The 22,932-nt window shown below is 36.7% G+C and overlaps 1 protein-coding gene across 1 annotated transcript in view; it reads right to left on the bottom strand.

Annotated features, from left to right (window-relative positions):
* Positions 1-4,787: 4,787 nt before the first annotated feature.
* Positions 4,788-22,932, bottom strand: part of KCTD8 (potassium channel tetramerization domain containing 8) — a 262,619-nt gene continuing 244,474 nt past the window's right edge. The window contains exon 4 of the mRNA XM_029952117.1: positions 4,788-6,128. Within this exon, the coding sequence (XP_029807977.1) occupies positions 5,668-6,128 (461 nt within the window). The 3' untranslated portion in view covers positions 4,788-5,667. The remainder of the gene's footprint in view (positions 6,129-22,932) is intronic.

Raw genomic sequence — 22,932 nt, 5'->3', positions numbered from 1 at the left:
AATAAATTCTCTGGGGTGCCTGGGTGGCTTAGATGGTTCAGTGTCCGACTCTTGATTTCATCTCAGGTCCCAGAGTCTTGGGATCAAGCTTCAAGTCAGGTCTGCACTGAGAGTGGAGCCTGCTTAAGATTTCATCTCTCCCTCTCTCTCTCTCTCTCTCTCTCTCTCTCTCTCTCTCTCTCTCTCTCTCTTCCTTTGTCTCTCTATAACCCCCCTCTCAAATTAAAAAAAATGTATATTGAAGGAGATATCCCATGTTCATGGATAGAAGACTCAATATTGCCAAGAGGTCGGTTCTTCACAAGTTGATCTGTAGTTTCAGTGTAATACCAAGCAAAATTCCAGAAAGGTTGTTTTGTTTGTTTGTTTGTTTGTTTGTTTTGGTGGATATAAACAAACTGCTTCTAAAATTTATATTGAAAGGCAAAAGATACAATAGCCCACACAATTTTGTAGAAGAACAAAAAGGACTGACATTATCCAACTTCAAGGTTTACTATAAAACTAGAATAATCAAGACAGTGTGGTATTGGGCACCTGGGTGGCTCAGTCAGTTGGGCATCTGACTTTGGATCAGGTCACAATCTTGTAGTTAATGAGTTCAAGCCCCTCATTGGGATCTGCTGACAGACCAGAGTCTGGAGACTGCTTTGGATTCTGTGTCTCCCTCTCTCTCTCTTCCCCTTCCCTGCTTGTGCTGTCTGTCTGTCTCTCTCTCTCTCTCTGTCTCAAAAGAAAATAAACACTAAAAAATAAAAATTAAAAAAGGCAGTGTGTTATTGGTGAAAAAATTGATAAATAGATCAATGGAATAAAGTAGACTTATATAAATATAGTCAAATGATCTTTAATAAACGGAAATAAATGCAATGGAGCAAATGGTCCTGCAACAACTGAGAGTCCACATGTAAAAAATGAATCTCACACCTTTAACAAAAGTAAACCAAAATGAGTCTCAGGCAAAAAACTATGGACCATATACCTAAATGTAGAATGAAAAATGAAAAATATCCTGGATAGAAGATAACATAGAAGAAAACCTGATGACCTTAGGAATGGTAATGATTTTTAGATACAACACCAAATACACCATTCATGAAAGATAGTTGATAAGCTGGATTTCATCAAAATTTTTAAAACTTTAAAACTTGTGTTCTGTGAAAGACAATTTCAAGAAATGATAAAACAAGCCACAGACTAGGAGAAATATTCATAAAAGAAATATCTGATAAAGGACTGTTACCCAAAATATACAAAGAACTCTTAAAATTTGATAATAAAAAAACAAACAAGAAGCCTGATTAAAAATGGGGCCAATGATCTTAACAGACATCTCACCATAAAAGTTATACAGGTGGCAAACAAGCATATGAAAAGATGTGTCACATATCATCAGGAAAATGTAAATTAAAACAACAATGAGATACTACTACAAATCTATTAGGAAGGTGCAAATCTGGAACACTAACAATACCAAACGATGGTGAGGATGCGAACCATAGAAACTTTTATTCCCTACGGATAGAAATGCAAAATGGTACAGCTACTTCAGAAAGTGATTTGATGGACCCTTTACAGAACTAAACATGCTCTTACCGTATGATCCAGCAATCACACTCCTTTGTATTTACCCAAAGGAGCTGAAAAGTTGTGTCCCACAAAAACCTGTACATGGAAGTTTACAGCAGTTTTATTCATAGTTGACATAACTTGGAAACGACCATGATGTCCTTCCGTGGGTGAGTGGATAAACTATAGGACATCTGGACAATGGAACATAATTAATTCAGCACTGAAAAGAAATGAGCTATCAAGTAAGAAAAAAAACATGAAGGAAACTTGAATGCATATTCCTAACTCAAAGAAGCTAATCTGAAAAGTCTGTGTACTATATGAGTCTGACTGTATAACATTCTGGAAAGAGAAAAACAATGTAGATAATAAAAAGATCAGATGTGTCCATGTAGGTTCATTTGTTCGCAACAGATGTACTAGTCTGATGGAGGATGTTGACAATGGAGGAGGCTAGGGATGTGTGGGAGTAGGGGGGATGGAGAAAGTCTCTGCACCTTCTCAATTTTGCTGTGAACCTAAATTTACTCTAAAAGAGTCTTTTAAAAAGTGAAGAGTCTTAAAATTACTGTCTAATGTGATTGTGTCAATTTACCTGCAACCTGAAAAGGCACTGTACTTATTATCTAAAAGTTTTCTGTTTTGCTAAGTTTCTAGGCTGTCCCTTTCCTAGCACTGTGGCTAGAGAGATCAAGATTGTGTGTGTGTGTGTGTGTGTGCGCATGAGTGTGTTTTCTGCACCTGTTACTGTTTCTGGGGTACTAGGTGCTTTGTCAGCTCCAAGACTGGGATATATTATGCAAAAAGAAAACCCAAGAAACTGATTACCCTGTGTTTGTTTGGGTCGCACTATCCTTACTTAGCCTTCTGTCTCTCTCAGCCTTTCAGAGACTCTTAAGTGTGTTTATATAAAATGTCTAGGGTGTTTAGTTATACTTAATGGGCAGAATAGGGAAAAGTATGTCTAGCCCATTTTTCCAAAATTGAAAATCTCATGATTTATTTTTATTTCCTTTTCTCATCTTAGTATTCTCTATGTTTATGTTTAAAATAACAATATGATATTAGATCACAAGTTGAGTGTCTACTGTATATCAGACAAAAGGTATACCATGTGAACTCCATAATATTCAAAAAGTATATATGTGAGCTCCAAAATACATTTATTCTCCATAAATACTCACCTTCAGCACCAGCTTCCAGCACTTTGGCTCTTGGTGATTTTCCAGATTTTATCTCTTGATTCTTTGCTAAAGGATATTTATACACCAGTTTTAGTCCAACTCATCTTTAAGTCTAGAGTCTCCTTTTCTTTAGGAAAGTGTCTCCATTGTAGCCACCTTCCTTGATACTTTTGTAACCCCAACTGGGTTAGCCAGATTCTAGCCTCTGGAGAAAGTATAATGGTTTGGGAAAATCAGACCATAAGTTTCTTCCCAAAGGCAATAGCTGGTAATTCATATTTCTTGAATGTGTTGCAGCCTTTGAGCTACTTGGTGTATAGTAAGTGTTCAGTAGATTATTATTGAAATGGGTTCTGATTTACTAAGGACTAAAAGGATAGACATTCTTGCTGGCATCACTTCTCTTGTGACATAGAGATAAGAAGATCTGAAATAGTCTACATACTAAATTCTTGTCACTGCAATTCTATTTGAAGTTCTATGCTGGGAAAAAATAGAGCAGGATGTGAGGTGTTTTTCAGCTCTCTTCCCTGTCCTCCACTGCTGGGCTTTGTATCATAAGGGGATTACCTTTATAAACTACATTTCCTATGCTTCTTTGCCAATTGGCTTCCACTTATATTGGAACAATGGAGAACATTGATGGATATTGGAAAGTGGGAAGCTAAGATAATCTCCCCCCTTTTTGTTTTGGGAGGCATCTTGGGCGTGACTGTGATTCTTCAGTGACTTACAGTTCTTACTGGACAACTTACTCCTCTCTGTTCCAAATTCCCCATCTGATAGCCTTGGTTCCTGGATTCTAGAAAGACCACTACTTCTCCTTTTCCCTGGATCTTCAGGAGTGGTGGTGATGCTTTTCTTCAATTACTTCAGTTAAGCCTTCTCTATGATATTAATAACATCCCCATTATCCCTAAGGTCACGCAGGTCATAAATAGTAGAGGTGGGAATTTTCAACTGTGGCAATGTAGGAGCACCTGGGTGGCTCAGTCAGTTGAGCATTCTACTTTGGCTCAGGTCATGATCTCTCTGACTGTGACTTCAACCTTCGTGTTGGGCCCTGTGCTGATAGTCAGAGCCCAGAGCCTGGAGACTGCTTCAAATTCTGTGTCTCACTCTCTCTGCCTCTCCCCTGCTTGTGCTTTGTCTCTGTCTCTCAAAAATAAACACTAACAATTTTAAACTGTGGCAACTTAACCACTACGCTTTATTAATTTAGTCAGCATGTTGTAGCTACATCAAGCCATGGCTGGACTCCCAACCTTCCCAAAATGAAATGCAGAATTGGAGAATAACTCTTTCCCTAAAATCTGATAGGTAATTCAAGGTCAATCATATATCGGGTTTTCTTCAAAAGTCCACTGTAGATGGCACTTCATTTAATAGTAGAGTGTAAAACCTAAGAATATATTAAAAATGTATATAGATCAAGGAATTTGAAGTCAATAATACTTATCTCCCTATATTACACTAAAGAAATGATACCACAAATGCTACTCAGCTTGTATAAACTAACCAACCACAAAGGAGGTGAGTTCTATAATTCTGGAAGATACTTTTACTCTCTCTCATTCTATTCTTCAGTAAAATTTCATGATATTATGCATTTCTTTCTGTAGAGATGGCAAAAACTGTGTGGCTGATGTTAAGAAAGTTTATTTCCATATATGCAATCAGAAAGAAATCTCTCATCATTCAGGCTGACCTTTCAGCTTGCTATTAACATTTTTGTCTCTTAATTTGTAAGAGGTAACTTCCCAATTGTTTTTGGAGAAGCTTTCAATCTGGTTGTCAGCTAAAATAAAATTTTAGTGCATTCTTAGATGAAGTCTTTTTCCCTTGCGGGTTAAGGTTTATTAATCAATCCCAGGGCTATCTGGATTGGACTCCATTTTGATTTATGTTAAAACTCTAACCTGTCAACATTACGGTTGAACAAATCATTCTCCAGCTTGAGATTTTAAAGGAACATTGAAGACCGTGTAACAATTGAGTATTTTCAAAGAAGAGTCAATAGAAATCAAGGAATTCCAATATATTTCCTTTTTTTAATAAATACATAAAGCTTTTTACCATTTCCCTCAATTACTTTGATTAACATGATAATAGGATCTTTCAGAGCATTATTATACCAATTTTCACAGCCTGATGTAAGGGACTCATTTCACAGAAATAATGACTAGCATTAATAGATGAATGTCAGTGCCATAACACAATAGCATAAGGCATATTTACACCATCTTAACATACAGAACACCATACACATACACAAAAAAGTCACAGATCCAGACAAATAAAATCAATCTCTTAGACAGTTTACATTTATAGGCTTTGCCTGAAACTTTTTTTTGCTTTATTTTTTTTGTAATTTTATTTCTTTCCAAGCAACAAACAGATCTTCCCTATGTCATGTGATTTATTTGTAACATTGTGTTCATGCAAAAATAATACTTGTTTTATTGCATTAACATTTAAACAGTTTTGGATTTGGGTCCCAAAACCATTATCTAACATTTTACTTGATGTTGCTTCATCCATATTGTCATTTTAGTTGGAGTGATATGATGACTTATTTCCGGTGAGTTACAAAATGACAAACGTATCCAGTTGACCACAGTTCAAAAATCAAGATTCTAATCGTCTTGATCATGCACATATTACTTTCATTCTTGCAAAATGGTTTGAATCACATATGTCATTTTGATTAAACATTATTGTTTTTTTTCAAAATCATATTTCTAAAAACAACAACAACAAAAAAGAATGAAAGAAAGTACTGTCCCACATCCACTGTTCACAAAAAGGAAGAGCAGCAAGAATCACACTGACCGTTGTTAGGATACGGTCAGGTGGCGACACGGCAGTAAACATCGAATGTCATTGAAATACTGCAAGAATGTGACGATTACTATAACCCGTACTTCTGCAACAGTTCGGATTGCCACTGGCGTTTGCGCTCTGGAAAATAATCTGGAATATGGATTTTTTTAAAATCCTGAATACACTTTTTCATTTCTTCTTCCACACTTAGCTTCTCACAGACTTTCTTTTTGGATAGATTTGTTTCCCGGGACTTGCTGATGAGTGTCTGAAAGAGTTCACTGTTTCTGCGTTTGTCGGGCGGGGGCATCCACTGCACGGGTGCTTTTTTGGAAGGGCGATCCAATGTTAAGGTGTTGGGTTGGTGAGCTGTCGCCTGCTGGGCATTGGGTGGGTTGTCCTGGGGAGTGCTTGCCTCTGAGTGGCTGTCACAGCTGGAAGTGGACAACTCATTACAGGAAGTCCCACTTTCACTACCTTTATCTGTGACTTTGTCATGTTTCCTATCTTCATGTTCTTGTTTAGGTGACACTATCTTCTGAGGTGGTCCTAAAATGAGAAGGAAGAAAAAAAAAAAGTAGAACAATTAAATAAGAAGTGGGAAGGTTAAATGAAATGAGCTTCATATTTTTAAAATATTAAACCAAGAATATTTATCTTAAAATGTTCCATGTTGTATTCATTTATATTTGAGGGATTGACTACAACACCCAGCTCTAGTAACACACCTTGAAACACAGCATCCTGGTTAATTACTTATACAATCAAATGTAGGAGGTTTTCTTAAATGAGCATTTCTGCCAGAATAGATCATCAATAGCTTGTACACTAAAAAGCTTTTTGGTTATTTTAGATGCTAGATCCTGAAATCTAACCAGATATCATATGTAAATATTTTGTTAGTCCCACAACTGTTTCATTAGACACTTAGTTCATTTTGGTCCTAGTTATGGGGCTAGGAGTCTTTTGTGTATATATTTTGCCGCTATAAAAGCAGAAAGTATCATTGCTCTGTCTTACAAAGCAGTCGTCTTCTTGAGGCCCAGAGGCTCAGCGGCATTATTTATGTTTCCAAGTGGGAGACTGGTTTAAATCGTATACTCAGTCTCTTAATCCTGTTTCCTGTATTTCCTTGAAGAAGATTATGGAAGTGATGTAAGATATATAGGTGCCTATTATTATGGTGAAAAATATGTGGAAATATAGTGTTTTCTTAAAATACAAGGCTTACCATTTGAAGTAAGTTACCTAGGAGGACAATTTTCAGAAAATGATAGTGTGCCAAGATAATTATTTCAAATACACAGTTTATTTCCAAGAGGGAGCATATTTTATTCTTCTTGACTCTGCTGTGAGATTAGGACCTCCATTTAACATTTATTGAACACTGCCAGATACCCGGAACTATAATAAAACCTTGATTAACTAAAGCCCAACCATTGAAAAATAGGTTATTCAAATCTTTTCTCTTGTAGTCAACTTTTGTAAACACGTTATATAAATCAGAATGAGAGTGGGAAAAGACATCAGTATTTTTAAGCAAAACTGCCTAGAAGATTCTACTGTGCAGTCAGAGTTGAGGAGAGTTGGTCTAATTCATAGGGTCTCATCCTGGGGCACATATGGAATTACCTGGAAAACTTAGATAATTAATGTCTTGGTCTCAACCCCAGACCTCCTATTTTAATGAGATGCCAGCTAGTTTAGTGGCCATTGGGCCATTTAATAGATCCAGGTGATTTCAACCAGTAGCCAAGGTTATAAACCTTTCCCCAGTCTACTATAATTAAATGGGTTCATAAGCAATATGAATACCTTACACTACTCGGAAAAGTGAGGAAACAAACCAACTTTTATTAAAAAAAATACTGTTCATAAAAGTGTTACAACGTGCAATTGGGTGTCACTACTGATTTTCCTATTTTAAATCAGAAGAAACAAAGGAGGATACTGAACATTTGAGTGGGTGAAGTTCGAGTTGGGCAGTATTTGAGATTACAAATACTTAAGAACTTTTTGGAATGATGGAAATATTCTATACCTTGTCTGTAGTGTTATAGACTTTGGGCATTTATGAAAGCTGATAGAATTGTATAAATAAAATGGGTGTCATTTGATAGCTAAACTGTATCACAATTGAAATAACCAAAAACAAACAAACACAAACCCTTAAAGAATATGTCCTATTTGAGGAAAGGTCTTAACTAATATTTCCTACTTCCTTTGTCTGCAACACAGTTAAAGTACAAGAAATGTTGGAACTTATGAATGCTTACTAAGAAAGCACACTAATACATTCCAAGAACATTGTAACCATGGATTAAAGAACACAAAGAGAAGCAGTTTTTTTTTTTTTTTTAAGTCTCTGCCATTTTCTTTTATGCTGAGATAACAGGAGTGCATCTGAGGGTTTGGGACAGAGGACATACATTTGTAGCTCTCCTTGTTGCCTTATTCAGGTTCATTGTGAACACTCCTCTGTCTTTGGTAGTTGATGGGCACAAACTATGTCCTCAGCCTCGCTTGCCTTCTGGTGCTCAGTTGGATTCAGCCAGTGACAAAGACTGGCAAGACCCACCTGCAAGGATTTCTGTGACCTGGGCTGCATCCCTGAACTAAGAGGCATAGCCTTGTCTGGCAACTCTCTCCGCTTTCCCCTTCCCTCCTCTGCCACCCCTCTTTCTGTCTTCTATTAAACAGAGGCTCACATCTTCAGGTCAACAAGTGTTAACCATGTGTACTGTAATTGGCATAAGGGTATTGTCACTCTGTTGTAAACTGTCAATATTTAACTTTTCAAAAATACCCAATTGGATATCCCTTCTCTTTCTTCTGAGACTCTATTAGACCCACACTGGCACTAACCATCTTCTCCAGTGTTACTAACAGAATCAGTGTTTTAGTGACATCAGATTTTACCGGTAATAATATTGAACAGGAAATGGGTTTAAAGTTCTAGCGACCTGGAATCAAATTCTAGTTCTCTGGCAAATAGTCCTGTGGCCTTGAGCAACATACACAGCTCTGCTAAGCCTCAATGTTCTTATCTGTAGTAGCACTTTCCTCATAGGGTTATTTTGAGATTAACTGAAATACCATACACAATGGTCTAGTACAATAAATCCCGACAATGGGAGTGTATCATTGTGATTTTTCTTTCTAATGTGCAGATGTTCCAGGCCATCTCTGGAGATTTTGAGTTTGGTGCAGGGTTTGTATATGTGGGTTAGTGGCGCTCTGGGTGGTGGGGCGGGGGGAGGGTGCAGTGTCTATATATACAATTATCTTTATGGGTGAGTGTGAACTCAAGCTCGCATGATGTATACTAGCCACTCCAAAATAGCATATAAATAAATGTTCTTTACCCTTTCTGTCAAGCTCCTTCATTGCTTTAACCAGAAATCCCTACAGAAAAGCTATAATTTCATTCCCAATAATGACTAATGGATTAACTGCAAATACCTGGGTAAACCAATTTATATCTAAGGATAATTGAATGATGATAAATCATTTTCTGTTAAGAGGCAGGGGAATAGACCATTTGATAAAGACACCAAAGCAGAAAAATAATAACTTCAGAGTAGAAAGCTGTACAGAAAAGGGGTAGTAAGTACCACCAGAGCAAATGCTTCATTCTGTTTTGATTCACTGGAAGAAAAATGCTTAATGACATATGCTAGGGAGGGTACAGAGTTATATAAAGTCCATGTGTTAGCTAAATAAATTACAAACAATTATTATGCCTAAAGGCATTACAATTTATTCATGGATATAAGCTTCTTCCCTGTCTTTCCAATACATGCACAGACTCATACAAAACCCCCACAATACAACAGATACAACAGATGTATGTTGCAAATTAATTGCTCTTGTAGTATAAGACAGAACACCCAGGAGGACTTATTTAAAGAAGGCATTAATCAGTTTGGCCCATGGAGTTGTATTGAGTTATCACTATATTCCGGGCATTGTGTTCAGTTCTAGAGGAATCTCATAGTGAGTGCTCTGGTGAAGCTCAAAGTCTATTGTATGATATTTTATAACATTGTTTCAAATGCATGGACACTTTAGAATATCTCCCATGATAGCCTTTAACTCTGAAACAAAGGAAGTGGGAATTTATCTTAGGAGCTAAATTTATCTTGGGAACTTCTACTTTTAAGAACTTAGAAAAAGCCCAGATATTAACCAGAAACAAATATACACTTGTATTTTTCATCCCTCCTGTTTCATAACCTATCTTTAGGTAGTGTAGACTCATATCAGAGTGGCTCAGATGTTTATATTATGACTTAAAGAAAAGTGCTTAACTTTATTTTGTTTACACTTTTGAATGTACAGAATACTATGCCAGTTCTCTGTATAAATCAAGGGAGTAACAAATAGACTCCTTTTAATTGATGTCAGAGTTTTTGATAATGCAATACATATTATGTATTATTACTGCTATATGATTAAGCATACTTTAAGTTATTACTGATAACTTAGTGGATTCAAATTTGGGCTAAGATAAAATAACAGAATAATGTATGGGTTTTTTTATGACAGAAATTTAGGAAAAAATAAAAAATTAAGAGGAAATAATGATTTTAGTTGCTTGGTTTTCCTTTCTTAAATTTTTAAATGTTTGTTTCTTTTTGAGAGAAAGAGAGAGAGAGACAGAGAGAGAGAGAGAGAGAGAGAGAGAGAGCGTGCAAATGAGGGAGGGGCAGAGAGAGAGGGAGACACAGAATCTGAAGCTGGTTCCAGGCTCTGAGCTGTCAGCACAGCACCCCAGATGGGGCTCGAACCTACGAACTGCGAGATCATGACCTGAGCTGGAGTCAGACAACCAGCTAAGCCACCCAAGTACCCCAAGTTGCTTAGTTTTCTTGGGAATGCTTGGTAGTTGTAGACTTCCAACGATAAGTTAAAACTTTCATTTTATGAAATAAATACCTTAAGTGAAAAGTAATTTAAATGAAATGAAAAGTAATTAAAATAGCACTAAGTCCTGCATGTATGGAAACAGGATGTGTCTCAGAAACAAACTCCTCTGTGTCTCTTCACTAGTAATATAATAAAATACATATTCATATTACCTTCCTAAAAGCATTTCGTTCTCTGAGTCAAAAGACCAATCAGATTTAGTTTAAGAAAAGAAAACGAAATGTGATTTGGTGGGCTTTCTTCCATCACATAAATAAGTTCACCAGTCATTATTAGAATAAGCAACAACTCAATGAATAAGCAAATATTTTACTCATTAAGGATCTAACCTTTAAAGGAGTTAATTATTTAAAAGTATACAATACATACGTATACGTAGAAACTTTCCAAAAAGTATTCAGACAATTAAATCTTTTCATTTGGCTGTTTGACATTAAATAAACTAGGATTTTCATCTAGGAGTCGGTCACCTTTCAAGGGGAATGACAGCCTTACCTAGGAGAATTGCAAGCCAGCTGACTAGGTCATGCATGCCTCTCCACAATTATTATTTTTTAAGGAACACTTAGTGCACAATGTGCACACAAATGCACACACACATTATCTTCATTTATTATACTCCCATTTTTTTTCAGTGTGGGAATGGCCTTGGGAGGTTTGAGTCTGAGCTCGGCTAAGCCACTCTAAGAAAGTATTTTATGATCATGTAACCTCTCTAAAATTCAATTTTTGTTGGTTAAAATGTTGGGGTTGGCCTCAAAGTTCCTTTATGAATGGGAAGGGATTTTCCAGGCAATAAAATTCTAGTCAGATTTTAATATATAACACTAAAGAGTTATTAATAAAAATTACCTGTTAAAATGTGGAAACAAATTCAGTTTCCACTAAAGTGCTTCACAGCAGTACAGAGTTCAAAGATAACTTTCTCTCAGTTTACTGATAGGAAGTATAGTTTAGAAGACGTGATCAGTTTTTTTTGTTTGCTTATTTCACTAACTCTGTTCCTGTCATGGAACACAACAATGAGAATAATACGCAAAGCAAAGCAGTGCCGACTGGCGGGGTTCATATCCTGGTTCAGTAACTTGCCAGGTGTTTTCCTTGGCTGAGTTTCTTTGGGCCTCTCCTTTCTTACGTTTAAACTGCTCAGAGTTGTAGCAAGGATTAAATGAGATAATACATACAAAGCACTTAGGAGGGACCCGGCATGTAAATGCTCAAAATGTTAATTACTATGACTCAGTAAAAACATCCTGTACTATTTGGCTGTAGCATGGTCTGTTTGTTTATCTGAATATTGAGTGGGCTGACGGAAAAACTCAAGTACTTCCACTTGAACTCTGGCTCTACACAGGCTACCTACGAACACAAGAGGCTCAGGTGTCTTCCAGCCCCTTCAGGCCTCAGATTTTTGCCTGGTAAAAATGAGATAAAAATAGTAATATCTAGTCACAGGGCTATAATCAGAAAGAAGATAATGTATGCTGAAGCAGTCTGCTGTCAAGTTTGCCACAAGAGATTTGGGAGGCTATGAAGTAGTAAATTTTCATGTCCGAAAAGGAATCTATTTGAGAAAATAAAACACAAAAGCTCTCTTTTAAGTTATTAAGATGTGTGAATTAAAGGCAGTAGTAAAAACATCACATTAAACAAAATAAAACAGATGGAAAATATCACAATGGGCCAAACTTGTAACATTGGGCGAAACAGGGCTTTCGATTAATCCCATTGAGTTTTATTGCACTGATACAAAAGGACAGAAATTATAGCTTGGGCAGCTAGTGTAGTACAGAAATTAAATGTTAATATCTTCATGTTTATAAAAGACAAGTGACTTCTGGGTAGCTGTGGGCATGGACATGTTCAGTAAGAGGGATTCCATATTTTTTCTTGGAATACACAGGCATTTCCAACGGCAGTCTATGTGTAGAGATGCACACTTGAAAAAACCTTTTATTTTAATCTCTTTACCTGCCAACTGATGATAAAAAAGACTGAATATGTAAAATATGTCTGCAACAGGCACAATTCCCAGAAGGGAAATTACCCTTTAATAGTACTAAATCCAATGGTGTGCAAATGGTTATGTGGTACTTGAACAGAATGAACCAATCCATCTAAATCTTAGCACCACATGTCTCTCAGTATAAAGCAGTTGAATCAAAAGATTAAAAGCTCCATTTTGACTTGCTAAACATTTGTTGAACACCTACTGTGTTCAACCAGGCATAGTGTTAGTTATAAGAGGAAGGACAGACACCCACACGCACACGTAGGTCAGGCTTAGAGTGACAGTAATGCAGCTGTTACTGAAGTTTGACTAGGACAGGAAGGAGGGAGCAGCATTAAATTGTGATTGGAGTGAACTAAGGAGTGGGGATTATTTTTAATTCATCAGTCAAATTCTCACACTTCTTGAAACTTTAGAGTTCACACAGGAGATGGGTTCATCTTAGAGTAAAGGGCTATTTGAAAAAATAAAAATTAGTTTTTAGTTAAAATAAATTAAATTCATTTCTTTATTTTTTTATAGTCTCTACTATCATTACTTAGCCATTTTTATGAATGAAGGAATAAATAGAAAATAAAAGAAATGCAATTTGAAAAGATACTGTGGTAATTCCTTTTTATATCCTGGCATAATCAGTCACTAGTCCATTCCTCTGATCCATCCTGTACGTGTTAACCGTTACTGTACTTACTTATTTACAGTGTGCCTCCCAGTCCTAAATTGTAAATACCTCGAAGGTAGAAATTGCCTTTCTAGCCTATTATGAAGCTCCAATCAGAGCAATTGCTTGAGCAAATTAATAATAAGATCTTCACTTCTCTGAATTTCTACAGGGCCTATTACTTACTATATCATTCATTACCAATTGAGCATTCACTACCTTTTAGGCTCCTAAATATTCACCAAGATGAGCACAGAGTATTAAGAAAGCTCCCATCAACTGCATACAAATATCTGTCCCAAAGTCACACAGCTGGTGTCCTCTCTTCCTCAAAATGGTTTTAGTTACCATGAGGGCAGGGACTGTGTCTTCTGTTTCCTTGTATCACTCAGCTCGGCGACTGATTTGTTTTGTCATGGCACCAAATGTACTAATAAAGTGAATAAGCAAATGTAATGAAGCATTAGGAAAAACGTGGGAGGAAATATATGTTGAATTGAACAGACACTTGGGAAGGTTTCAGAAGTGGGAGCGGTGCCTTCCTTGTTGAATTCCTTCCACTCTGTACATCTGCGTCTTCCTATTAGTTATCTCTGTAGATGATACCCTAGGTCACTTTTGGCCACCCAACGACTCAGTTTTTATTTCCTGTTACTTCCAGGTCTTGTTAATCCTACCCTTACAGTTACTCCTGAGCCAGTTCCTTCCTGACTGCTCCCATTTCCACAGCTTACAACAGGTTTCTCCTCACTTCTCCCTGTGTCTCTTAACCAGTTCTCTGACGTGACTTTGGTCCCACTTCAAACTATTTTTGCACCGTTGCTGAATAAATATTCTTGAAATCTAGTTTCATCAAGTATCTCATATGTACTAAACCTTCTAAATAGTTCATTCTACAGACAGAATGAAACTTGAATAACACAGCTTGACACTGAGGATTGGCCTCGGTGTGACCCAAATGATTATCCCCGCACATCTTGTAGTGCTCTCTGCGTAGCACCCAGAGTGTACTTCTTGTGCCTGGTAAACGCCTGGTGTAACTCATGCTGGTTCTCCTTCCCCCTCGGCTGGACTCTATTCCTTCCTTCAGAGCCGACTACAAATGATGTATTCAGCATAAAACCTTCCATTCTCACATTTGGATATAATTCCTTACTCTCTTAATGACCCAGTACAGTTTGTGTGAATCTGTCTCAAAGTACTGAGCCTATTTTGTCTCAAATAACAGTAACCTCCATGCTAATTTAACTTCCATCCCTCTGTTCTGCCCCACAACACACACACACACACACACACACATACAACATTAGTCACTATGTAACAGAGATTCTTCCTTTGTATCTTTGTATTTCCTGAAGCACCACTCCCTTGACTGGGCTCATACCAATTCAGTAACTATTTGTTGAACTGAATTAAATGAAATTAGTAGTACCTACAAAATAATGTCTAAGCACTTAGGGAATTGTATCCCAAGAACTTCTTTTTGTTTTGTTTTCTTTTAACTAAAAAAGATAAACAAATTGGGGTGCCTGGGTGGTGACTCAATCAGTTAAGAGTCCGAATTCGGCTCTTGTCATGATCTCATGGTTTATGAGTTTGAGCCCTGCATCAGGCTCTGTGCTGACAGCTCAGAGCCTGGAGTCTGCTTCAGATCCTGTGTCTCCCTCTCTCTCTGCCCCTCCTCCATTCACGCTCTGTTTCTCTCTGTCTCAATAATAAATAAACATAAAATAAATTTTTAAAAAAGATGAACAAAGTATAACTAAGCTTACCAGGTGTAACAAAAATGATCAAAAAATAAAGGAGAAGATACACTTTTGGCAGTGAGCTGTAAGAAAGAACTTACAGCCTTTCTAGTTACTCAAAATCTTCCTTTGGAAAGGTTCCTATACTATTCTTTTCAGGTTATTTAAGAGAAATAATTTGGGAACCATAAATAATGAGGAAAATCTGTCTCCTTTGCTCTGCAGAATAATTCTACATCACTTATATGATTGTACTGGATTCCTACATCTAAATATTTACTTGCCCTTTGGAAGCCCTATCCTATGTGGAATGGTTACAGACACCTTGTATGAGGTCTACATTTAAAACCTCCTCATTTCACTCATGGGAGCTAGGATTCTGTGACACATTCATTGTTTTTGTGTTTAAATACATAAATGAACTCACCTTAAACTCCCTCTTCCCACCCCCTGAAAAAAAACACCCTCCATTCAGATACTCAGGCTTATTTCGGACCCTGGCATTAAGAACCTGTTTATTTCCAGTTTCCTACTCCCAAATCTGCCAATCCTTTTTAATTGATATTGTCTGAGTGTTTTTCCACCTGCCTAGGTGGTCACCTTCTAATGACCTCTCTTTTCACAGTCACATTCTGTATAAAAGGGGTAATTTAGCTGTTTTTCACATTTGTGAACACAAGCTTACTCTTGCTTATTTCATATCCATAAACTGTGGATCATAACACCTCCAAGGTGCTTGGCAAGGATTAATGAGAGGTTGTATCTGCAACATATCCAATGGCCCTGGAGGGGGAAAGAAAGGTGCTCTGTAAATATAGGCTGAGGCATAACTTACAATGTGCTCTGTAACACATTTACGTGAACATTAAAGCATTCTGGCTGTAAATTATCATTGCCTGTTATAAATACACAGCTGCCTCAGGCTTGAGAAAAAAACTCTTGATGACAACAGGGAATGAAAAGGTTGTGACGGGGTAGAAAAAAAAAGTAGGGTAATACTCTTGGATTCCAGAAGCAGTAGCAATTGCAGGCAGAAAGTCACAGTTGAGGGAATTTTTATTTGTCAGATCTCTTCAGATCTTGAGTGCCTGCCTGCTGGTAAGGACTTTCAAGTACTTCTAACAATGGTCAGAGAGATGTAACATTTTGTAGCTGCTGTACTATTTAATGTGAGTGCCACCTCTTTTCACTTTGAGATTCATAGAAGTGTGCCTATGATGGAGGCGGCTTAGTGCAGAATCACTGCAGTGAAAGGAAAATGGAAGCATAGAGTTTAATGTGAAGTTATGTGACAGTAAAAGAATAAAATAAAGAAAAAAGAAAGCTCCACCTTTGGAAATAACAAAACTGTGTTTCAAGTGAAGTTTTGACACCTACTAGCTATACGTAGCTATGCACGTGTTCAAGATCATTTTCGTATTCTCCTTAAGAGGGATAAAAAATATGGTGCCTCAGGGCCCCTGGGTTGCTCAGTCAGTTCAGCATCTGGCTCTTGGTTTTGGCTCAGGTCATGATTCCATGGCTGTGAGTTCTAGCCCCACCTTGGGCTCTGTGCTGACAGTACAGAGCTTGCTTGGAATTCTTTCTCCCACTTTCTCTGCTTCTCCTTTCTCTCTCTCTCTCTCTCTTAAAATAAATAAATAAACTTAAAAACTGTATTTAAAAAAGAGAGTGCCTCCTTCCTAGAGTTGCTTTAAGTTAATATATGTGTGAGGAACAGCCTTCGAGTGGGCTAAGAAGCAGCCCCAGAAAATATATCAGTTCCAAATATCTGAAACCTATAAATGTCACTTAGTATGACAAAGTCTCTGCAGATGTGATGAAGGATCTTGAGATGGTGAAATTATTCTCGATTATCCAATTAGATCTTAAGTCAATCACAGGTATTCTTACAAGGGGGCGTTGGAAGGATGTTTAGTATACATTGAGGAAGGAGCAGCAGTGTGAGCATCAAGTCAGAGACTGAAATGATGTGGTATCAAATCAAAGAATGCCAGCAGTCCCCAGAAGCTGGAAAAGGCAAGCAACCAATGTTCCCCTGGAGCATCTGGAGGCAGGGTGTTTCTGATGACACTGATTTCAGCCCAGGCAAATGATTTTGGACTTCAGGCCTCTACAACTGTGAGGCAGGATGCTTCCATTGTTTTAAGCCACAAAGTATATGGTAATTTATTATAGCAGCCACTGGAAACTAATACAAGTCTATTTAGTCTGATGTCTGGCCCTCAAAGGATGGTAAGTTATGACATTTATATAAGTGAAAATATTATCCTTAACAACCACTTGTTATTGGGTTTGAATTACAGGATTTTAGTTTCTCTACTAAAAAAAAAAAAAACAATCTCTTCGGGCGTGTGGGTGGCCCAGATGATTAACTGTCTGACTTTTGATTTTGTCTCAGGTCCTGATCTCACAGTTCATGGGTTTGAGCCCAACATCGGGCTCTTTCCTGACAGTATGGAGCCTGCTTGGGATTCTCTCTCTCTGTTTCTCTCTGCCCCTCCCCTGCTCATGCTCTCTTTCTCTCTCAAAAATAAATAAATAAACATTAAAAGACAACAATACAATACAATCTCTTCCAGTCCTGCCAGATTGTCATCTTATTTCTCTTTCAACTAATAGCCCATAAGATTTTAGAAAACAGTTACCATCTCTAGTCTGTTTTTCCCAGTTATATGAATTAACCATTGCTTGCAATAATGAGGTTTATAGTCTCTCCTAATGTCACATCCCAATACCCTCTGCACAGCAATATTCTCACAAAATACCTTTTTCTCTCTCTATCCACAAACACACATACTCACACTCACCTACCCACATGCACATATTATAAACATATATGCACACAGTATCTATAAATATGCATTTATCATATACACACATCATATCACACACATATAGACACATAGTATATCCATATGATCATATAACTTTCTCTCCACACACATGTCTGGCATCTACCTGATCATTCCGTGAAGTTCTAGCACCATGAGTCTACTGCCTTTTGGACATTTCCTAGACTTCAATACCATATCGCAAAAAATGAACTCATTATTCTTTTCCCTGTAAACCAGTTCCTCCTCCTATGTTTTCTATTTTTCTTTTTTATAAAAGCAGCACAATGTTTGTAATCAGCCAGGTTTTCAGTCTTAGAGTCTTCATTATTACTATTTCTACTCCCCTATTGATTCCTTGCTTATGTAAGAGCCACTTAATCCTGCCCCACATACTTTGATAATGTCTCAGTCATTTCCTCATTTCAGTCTTCTCCCCACAGTTATGAGCTTCATTAACTCGTATTGAGTCCATTGTAATCATCTTCTTACCTCTTCCTGAATCTACTGAAATGACATTCTGGAGCTCTTTTCATCTCTGAGATCTACCTCCTACTCTCCATCCTAAAATCCCAGCTACACAGCCCTGAAACACAGCTCTTATTTTAGTACTTGTTCTCGGAGAATATCAAAGGTTTTCAGCAACATCCAAAGCTCCTAGCCCCATAAACAAAACTTTCTATGGCGTATTCTTAAACTTCAAAACTCATTCTTCTATTCTACCCTCTATTCAAGCCAAGTTGGAGATGCTGATATTATCCTATTACATATATTCTTGTCTTCAATTCTTCACATCTGTTAAGTTATAGGTTGATTTCTGTTTTGTACCACACTTAAATAAGTATGGAAGAGCCGGGGAGAGGGACAGAGAGAGAGAGAGAGAGAGAGAGAGAGAGTGTTTTAAGCAGGCCCCACACTCAGCTTGATGTGGGATTGGGTCCCACGACCCTAGGCTCATGACCTGAGCTGAAATCAAGAGCCTGAGGCTCAGCCCACATGCTCCAAATTGGATAAAGTTCTTATTGGCTATGTGTGTATGTCTGTCTGAGATATATTTGGTGATCCTTTCTATCATATGTAACAGACCCCAAGCCCCAGGCTGTAGGGATGGGTTTATAATGTAGACTCGGCCAATCAAAATGCCTTACCAAACAAGTCCATAATCTTAGTCAAGGATGAGCTTTGGGAGGCAAGTAATCTGAGTAGATTAATAACAGGAAATCCCTAGAACTCTAAACTATTGATGAGGCAAGAGAAAGAGAAGGTGTTTACCTATCTGACCAAAAAAGCTATCAGATGTCACTGCCAATAACTAAGTCCCATAGCCCCAATTATACCAGAAGAGAGTAAGAGCAGAAAGAAATTTTAACAGAGTGTGGCTGTCTGACTCCATAATCCCTCTAAAAGGGAGCCAGGTCCACCTGTTAGACAAGTATTTCAGGCCAAATAAAATATTAACCTTATCAGAAAAATAAGTTTAATACACCTGCTTAGATATTTTATTAGATGCATATAACTTTGAAATGTAACTGAAATCCCTTTTCTTAAGCAAGTTGAATGACGTGTTCATTGTATTGTCATTGGAGAACTCTAAAACTTAATGATAAATGCTTAAAGTTAAATTTTTAATGCACATTTTATGTTACTGATCAGAAAATCTGGAAAAATTTATATTAAACAGAAACTATAAAATCACTATATATTTATGAGCATATCATTATAATAGGAATATACACTATTTAAGGACTTTCAAGGATTTTGTTTTATTTTACTTACCAGGGCAATGGGCTCCCATCCCTGCCTTAGAACCTATGACCAAAGTGGGTAAAATACTACTACTGTCCTACTCTAAGTTCTTCATCCATTCCTGTGTCCTGCGAGAAAATATCTGTTTCAAAAGGTAAATAAGGCTGTAACACAAAGATACAGACACACCATGGCCAAATGCAGTAAGCAAGAGGTATTGTAGTAAAACCATCACTATATGCCATCTTTTTCTGTGTAGCCACTAGTTAAAGGAGATAATGAGCTTAGAGAAACAAAGTAATTCAACCAGGACAGTTTTTTTAGTTCATATTTTCCCAAGTGAGTACAACAATATAGTAATATTCAACTTTTATTGAACACTTACTATGGGCCAGGCACCAAGCTAAATGCATATCCATAGCATCTGATTTACATCTGACAATAACTTTATAAGGTAAGGGTCTATCATGCCTTTTTTTTTCTTTTTTTCTCATGAGGAAACCAAGGCTTAGAGAGGTTATGTGACTTGAAGGGTCACATTTAGGAGTGACAGAGACCGATTTCAGAGGTTCATCAGCCAGACTTCAGAGTTTATGCTGAGTTAAGCTCTGAGACACACTGCTTCAAAGACCTGAAAATGTTATTTAAATCAGCTTCCCTAAGATTGTAAACTAGAGCTACAATTACTCATGAGCTTTAAGTCATCTGGTACGATTAAATCATGATGCACAGCTGTAAAACTCTGGGAGGTAAAAGTGCTTAACATTACCTAATTGTTAGAATTTCTTCAGATCACTTACAATATACTATTATTTTATATCATCCCCATCTATTTTAACAAGGAATAAAATGTCTAAACAGTTTAAAATTAAGACTGTGCCTTCTAACTCCTTTCCTTGTCACCATTATTGGGGCCAAAGCACTTTAACCAGGCAATCTCTATTTATCAAATTTAAGATTTCCCCACATTTAAAACAAATGTTTATGTTGCAATATCCTCAGAAAAGCATAATTTTGTGAATTTAGGCCAATTTCAAAAAAAGGTTCTTTTACATTAATTAGATAAAACAGTTCAAAAAGCAAATATGGTTTAAAGAATAAATTTATAAATAAGATATGAAGGGTGCCTGAGTGGCTCAGTTGTTTGAGACTCTGACTCTTGATTTTAGCTCAGGTCACGGTCTCACAGTTGTGAGGTTGAGCCACATGTCAGCGTCTAGGCATGGAGCCTGCTTGGGATTCTCTCTCTCTCTCTCTCTCTCTCTCTTTCTCTCTCTGCCCCCTCCCATTCATGCACACATATGTTCTCTCTCACTCAAAAAAAAAAAAAAGAGTTGTGAATCCCAGTATAAAATTTACAAGGTGAAAATAATCAGGAAGATACATAAGCAGATGTAGAATTATAGCAGAGAAAAAAGAAAGAATGAGGAAATTATCTTAACACTTATGTCCTGTCAGATACTATAATTTCCAAAATATTAGAATTATATTTGTACTATTAGGCACTTTTAAAACTGAGATTTTCAGTGGTGTGCACCTTCTGATCCAGAAACATTTTCATATAAGGCCAGAAATTTTTGCTCAGAGCTTTCAGAGCCTAATTAAATAATGAGTAGATTCCGTCAGGACTGAGCCACCTTGAACTTCTCATATCACTTCATAGCGCACTTAGTCTAAACCTAATATTTCAAGCAGCAGTAATATCAATCTCCCTCTCTGCCATTAAAGCCTTACAGATTAAAAGTAAAAGATTGTGAAATGGTGCCAATGAAACCATTACCAGACAAAAAGATGTACTGGTAATATTTTCTGTGTGGATCAATCAAAACGACTTGTAAAGGAAGAATCTGCACTGGGAATACTTTTGGAAAACCATGTTTAATTACAAGATATACTAACAGTCATTTATTAAGAGCTCAAAGATAGAATTTTTAAAATATATGAAGCATTATAATAGAGTCGGCTCCCAGTAGAATACATTAAAGAACTCTCCATAAAGCTCTGAGGAAATGAATACTTTGCTTTGACTTCATGTAGTTCAGTGAATATAATCTGGGCTAGTCACTATTTGTTCATTTTACAAAACTTACTTAAACAACTTGTGTACAGTTTGAATGAAAATTCAAATATATGTAGTCTTTTCAGGGCAAATTTTTCCGTAACAAGAAACTAAATTAAGGCTACATTTTCTCAATTACAAGAAATGTATATAAAGATCACTAATTAATTGGGAACTATGACTTACATTATGATTCATTTTAATACAACTGTGACTATATATCAGTGTTAGAGAAGTACAAGCAGATGATTTTAACCAATGATTGAAGATTCACTGTGCCTTTGCTTGAATGGCTGGCTGTTCCAATTGCCTCTAATGTGCTGTGAACTATTTTACAAGCAGAGCTGCAAAGTCAAGGTCAAAGATCATACAGAAGACTCAGAAGATTCTGAGCATGTAAATCAAAAAGCAAATGGGAATTACTAATGTTTATTGTTGTTGCATTTGTTCTATTGATTTATCCTTTTTAGTTTATGCTTAAAAATGTACTTATAAATAGAATAAGACTTTATAACCAGAATCTTCAGTATTATGTGTCCGATTCCTCTAAATTTAAGCATTTAGTTAATAACATAAAGGTTGTTTCATAATTCGATTTTTGGTAATACATATTTGTTAAAAAATATTCCCTTTTAGCACAGTGCAGTCTATAAAACTCAAAGAAAACTGAATTAAAATCACATCACTTTTATTAGTACTATGTATTTTTGAAAATCATCAGGGAATATAGCATCATGCTTGATGTCACAGAGACTACAGAACATATTCTACCCTAGTGTAACATAGTCTAGAAGGAAAAAGAAATGGAAAAGATCAAATCAAGATGGATGGCAGATTTTTTTTAATTGCTCAATCTCTTATAAAACCTTTTAATATATTATGGCCAGGAAATTAAGGAGAAAGAGAGAAAACAAATAAAGTAAATCCCTGACAGTGCTAGAAAACAAAACAACTGTCATGAACAAAACAAATATTGGGAAAATACTGGGTAACAGAAAGCAGATGCAATCTGTCTAAAGACTAGAGAAAACATTTGCTTGACATGCTCACAAAAATAAATAAATAAAAAATAAAGAATAATTTAGTAGCACTCAAAGCCCAGAATAAATTAATTAAAAGAAATTTAAGGAACTTTGGGTCAGTTATCAGAAGACCTGGGCCTTGTTTATATGACAGCGGTGGTCCATTTCCCTAGGTCAAAGGCAGAAGCACTGATTCTATGATAAAAGTACAACTGTTCTCTAATCAACTGCCTTTCTGGAGATAATTCCTTCAATGCATGAAAGAGCAAGGTTTTGAGGTTATTTCAGATGTCTGCTATAAGTGAGGGGGTAGATGGATGAATCTTTAAAGAGAAAGGTGATATAT

The sequence above is a fragment of the Suricata suricatta genome, chromosome 1, assembly GCF_006229205.1.
Source record: "Suricata suricatta isolate VVHF042 chromosome 1, meerkat_22Aug2017_6uvM2_HiC, whole genome shotgun sequence".
NCBI lineage: Eukaryota > Metazoa > Chordata > Mammalia > Carnivora > Herpestidae > Suricata > Suricata suricatta.
Note: the sequence above shows the minus strand (reverse complement) of the source record. Positions and strands in the feature narration are given on the sequence as shown.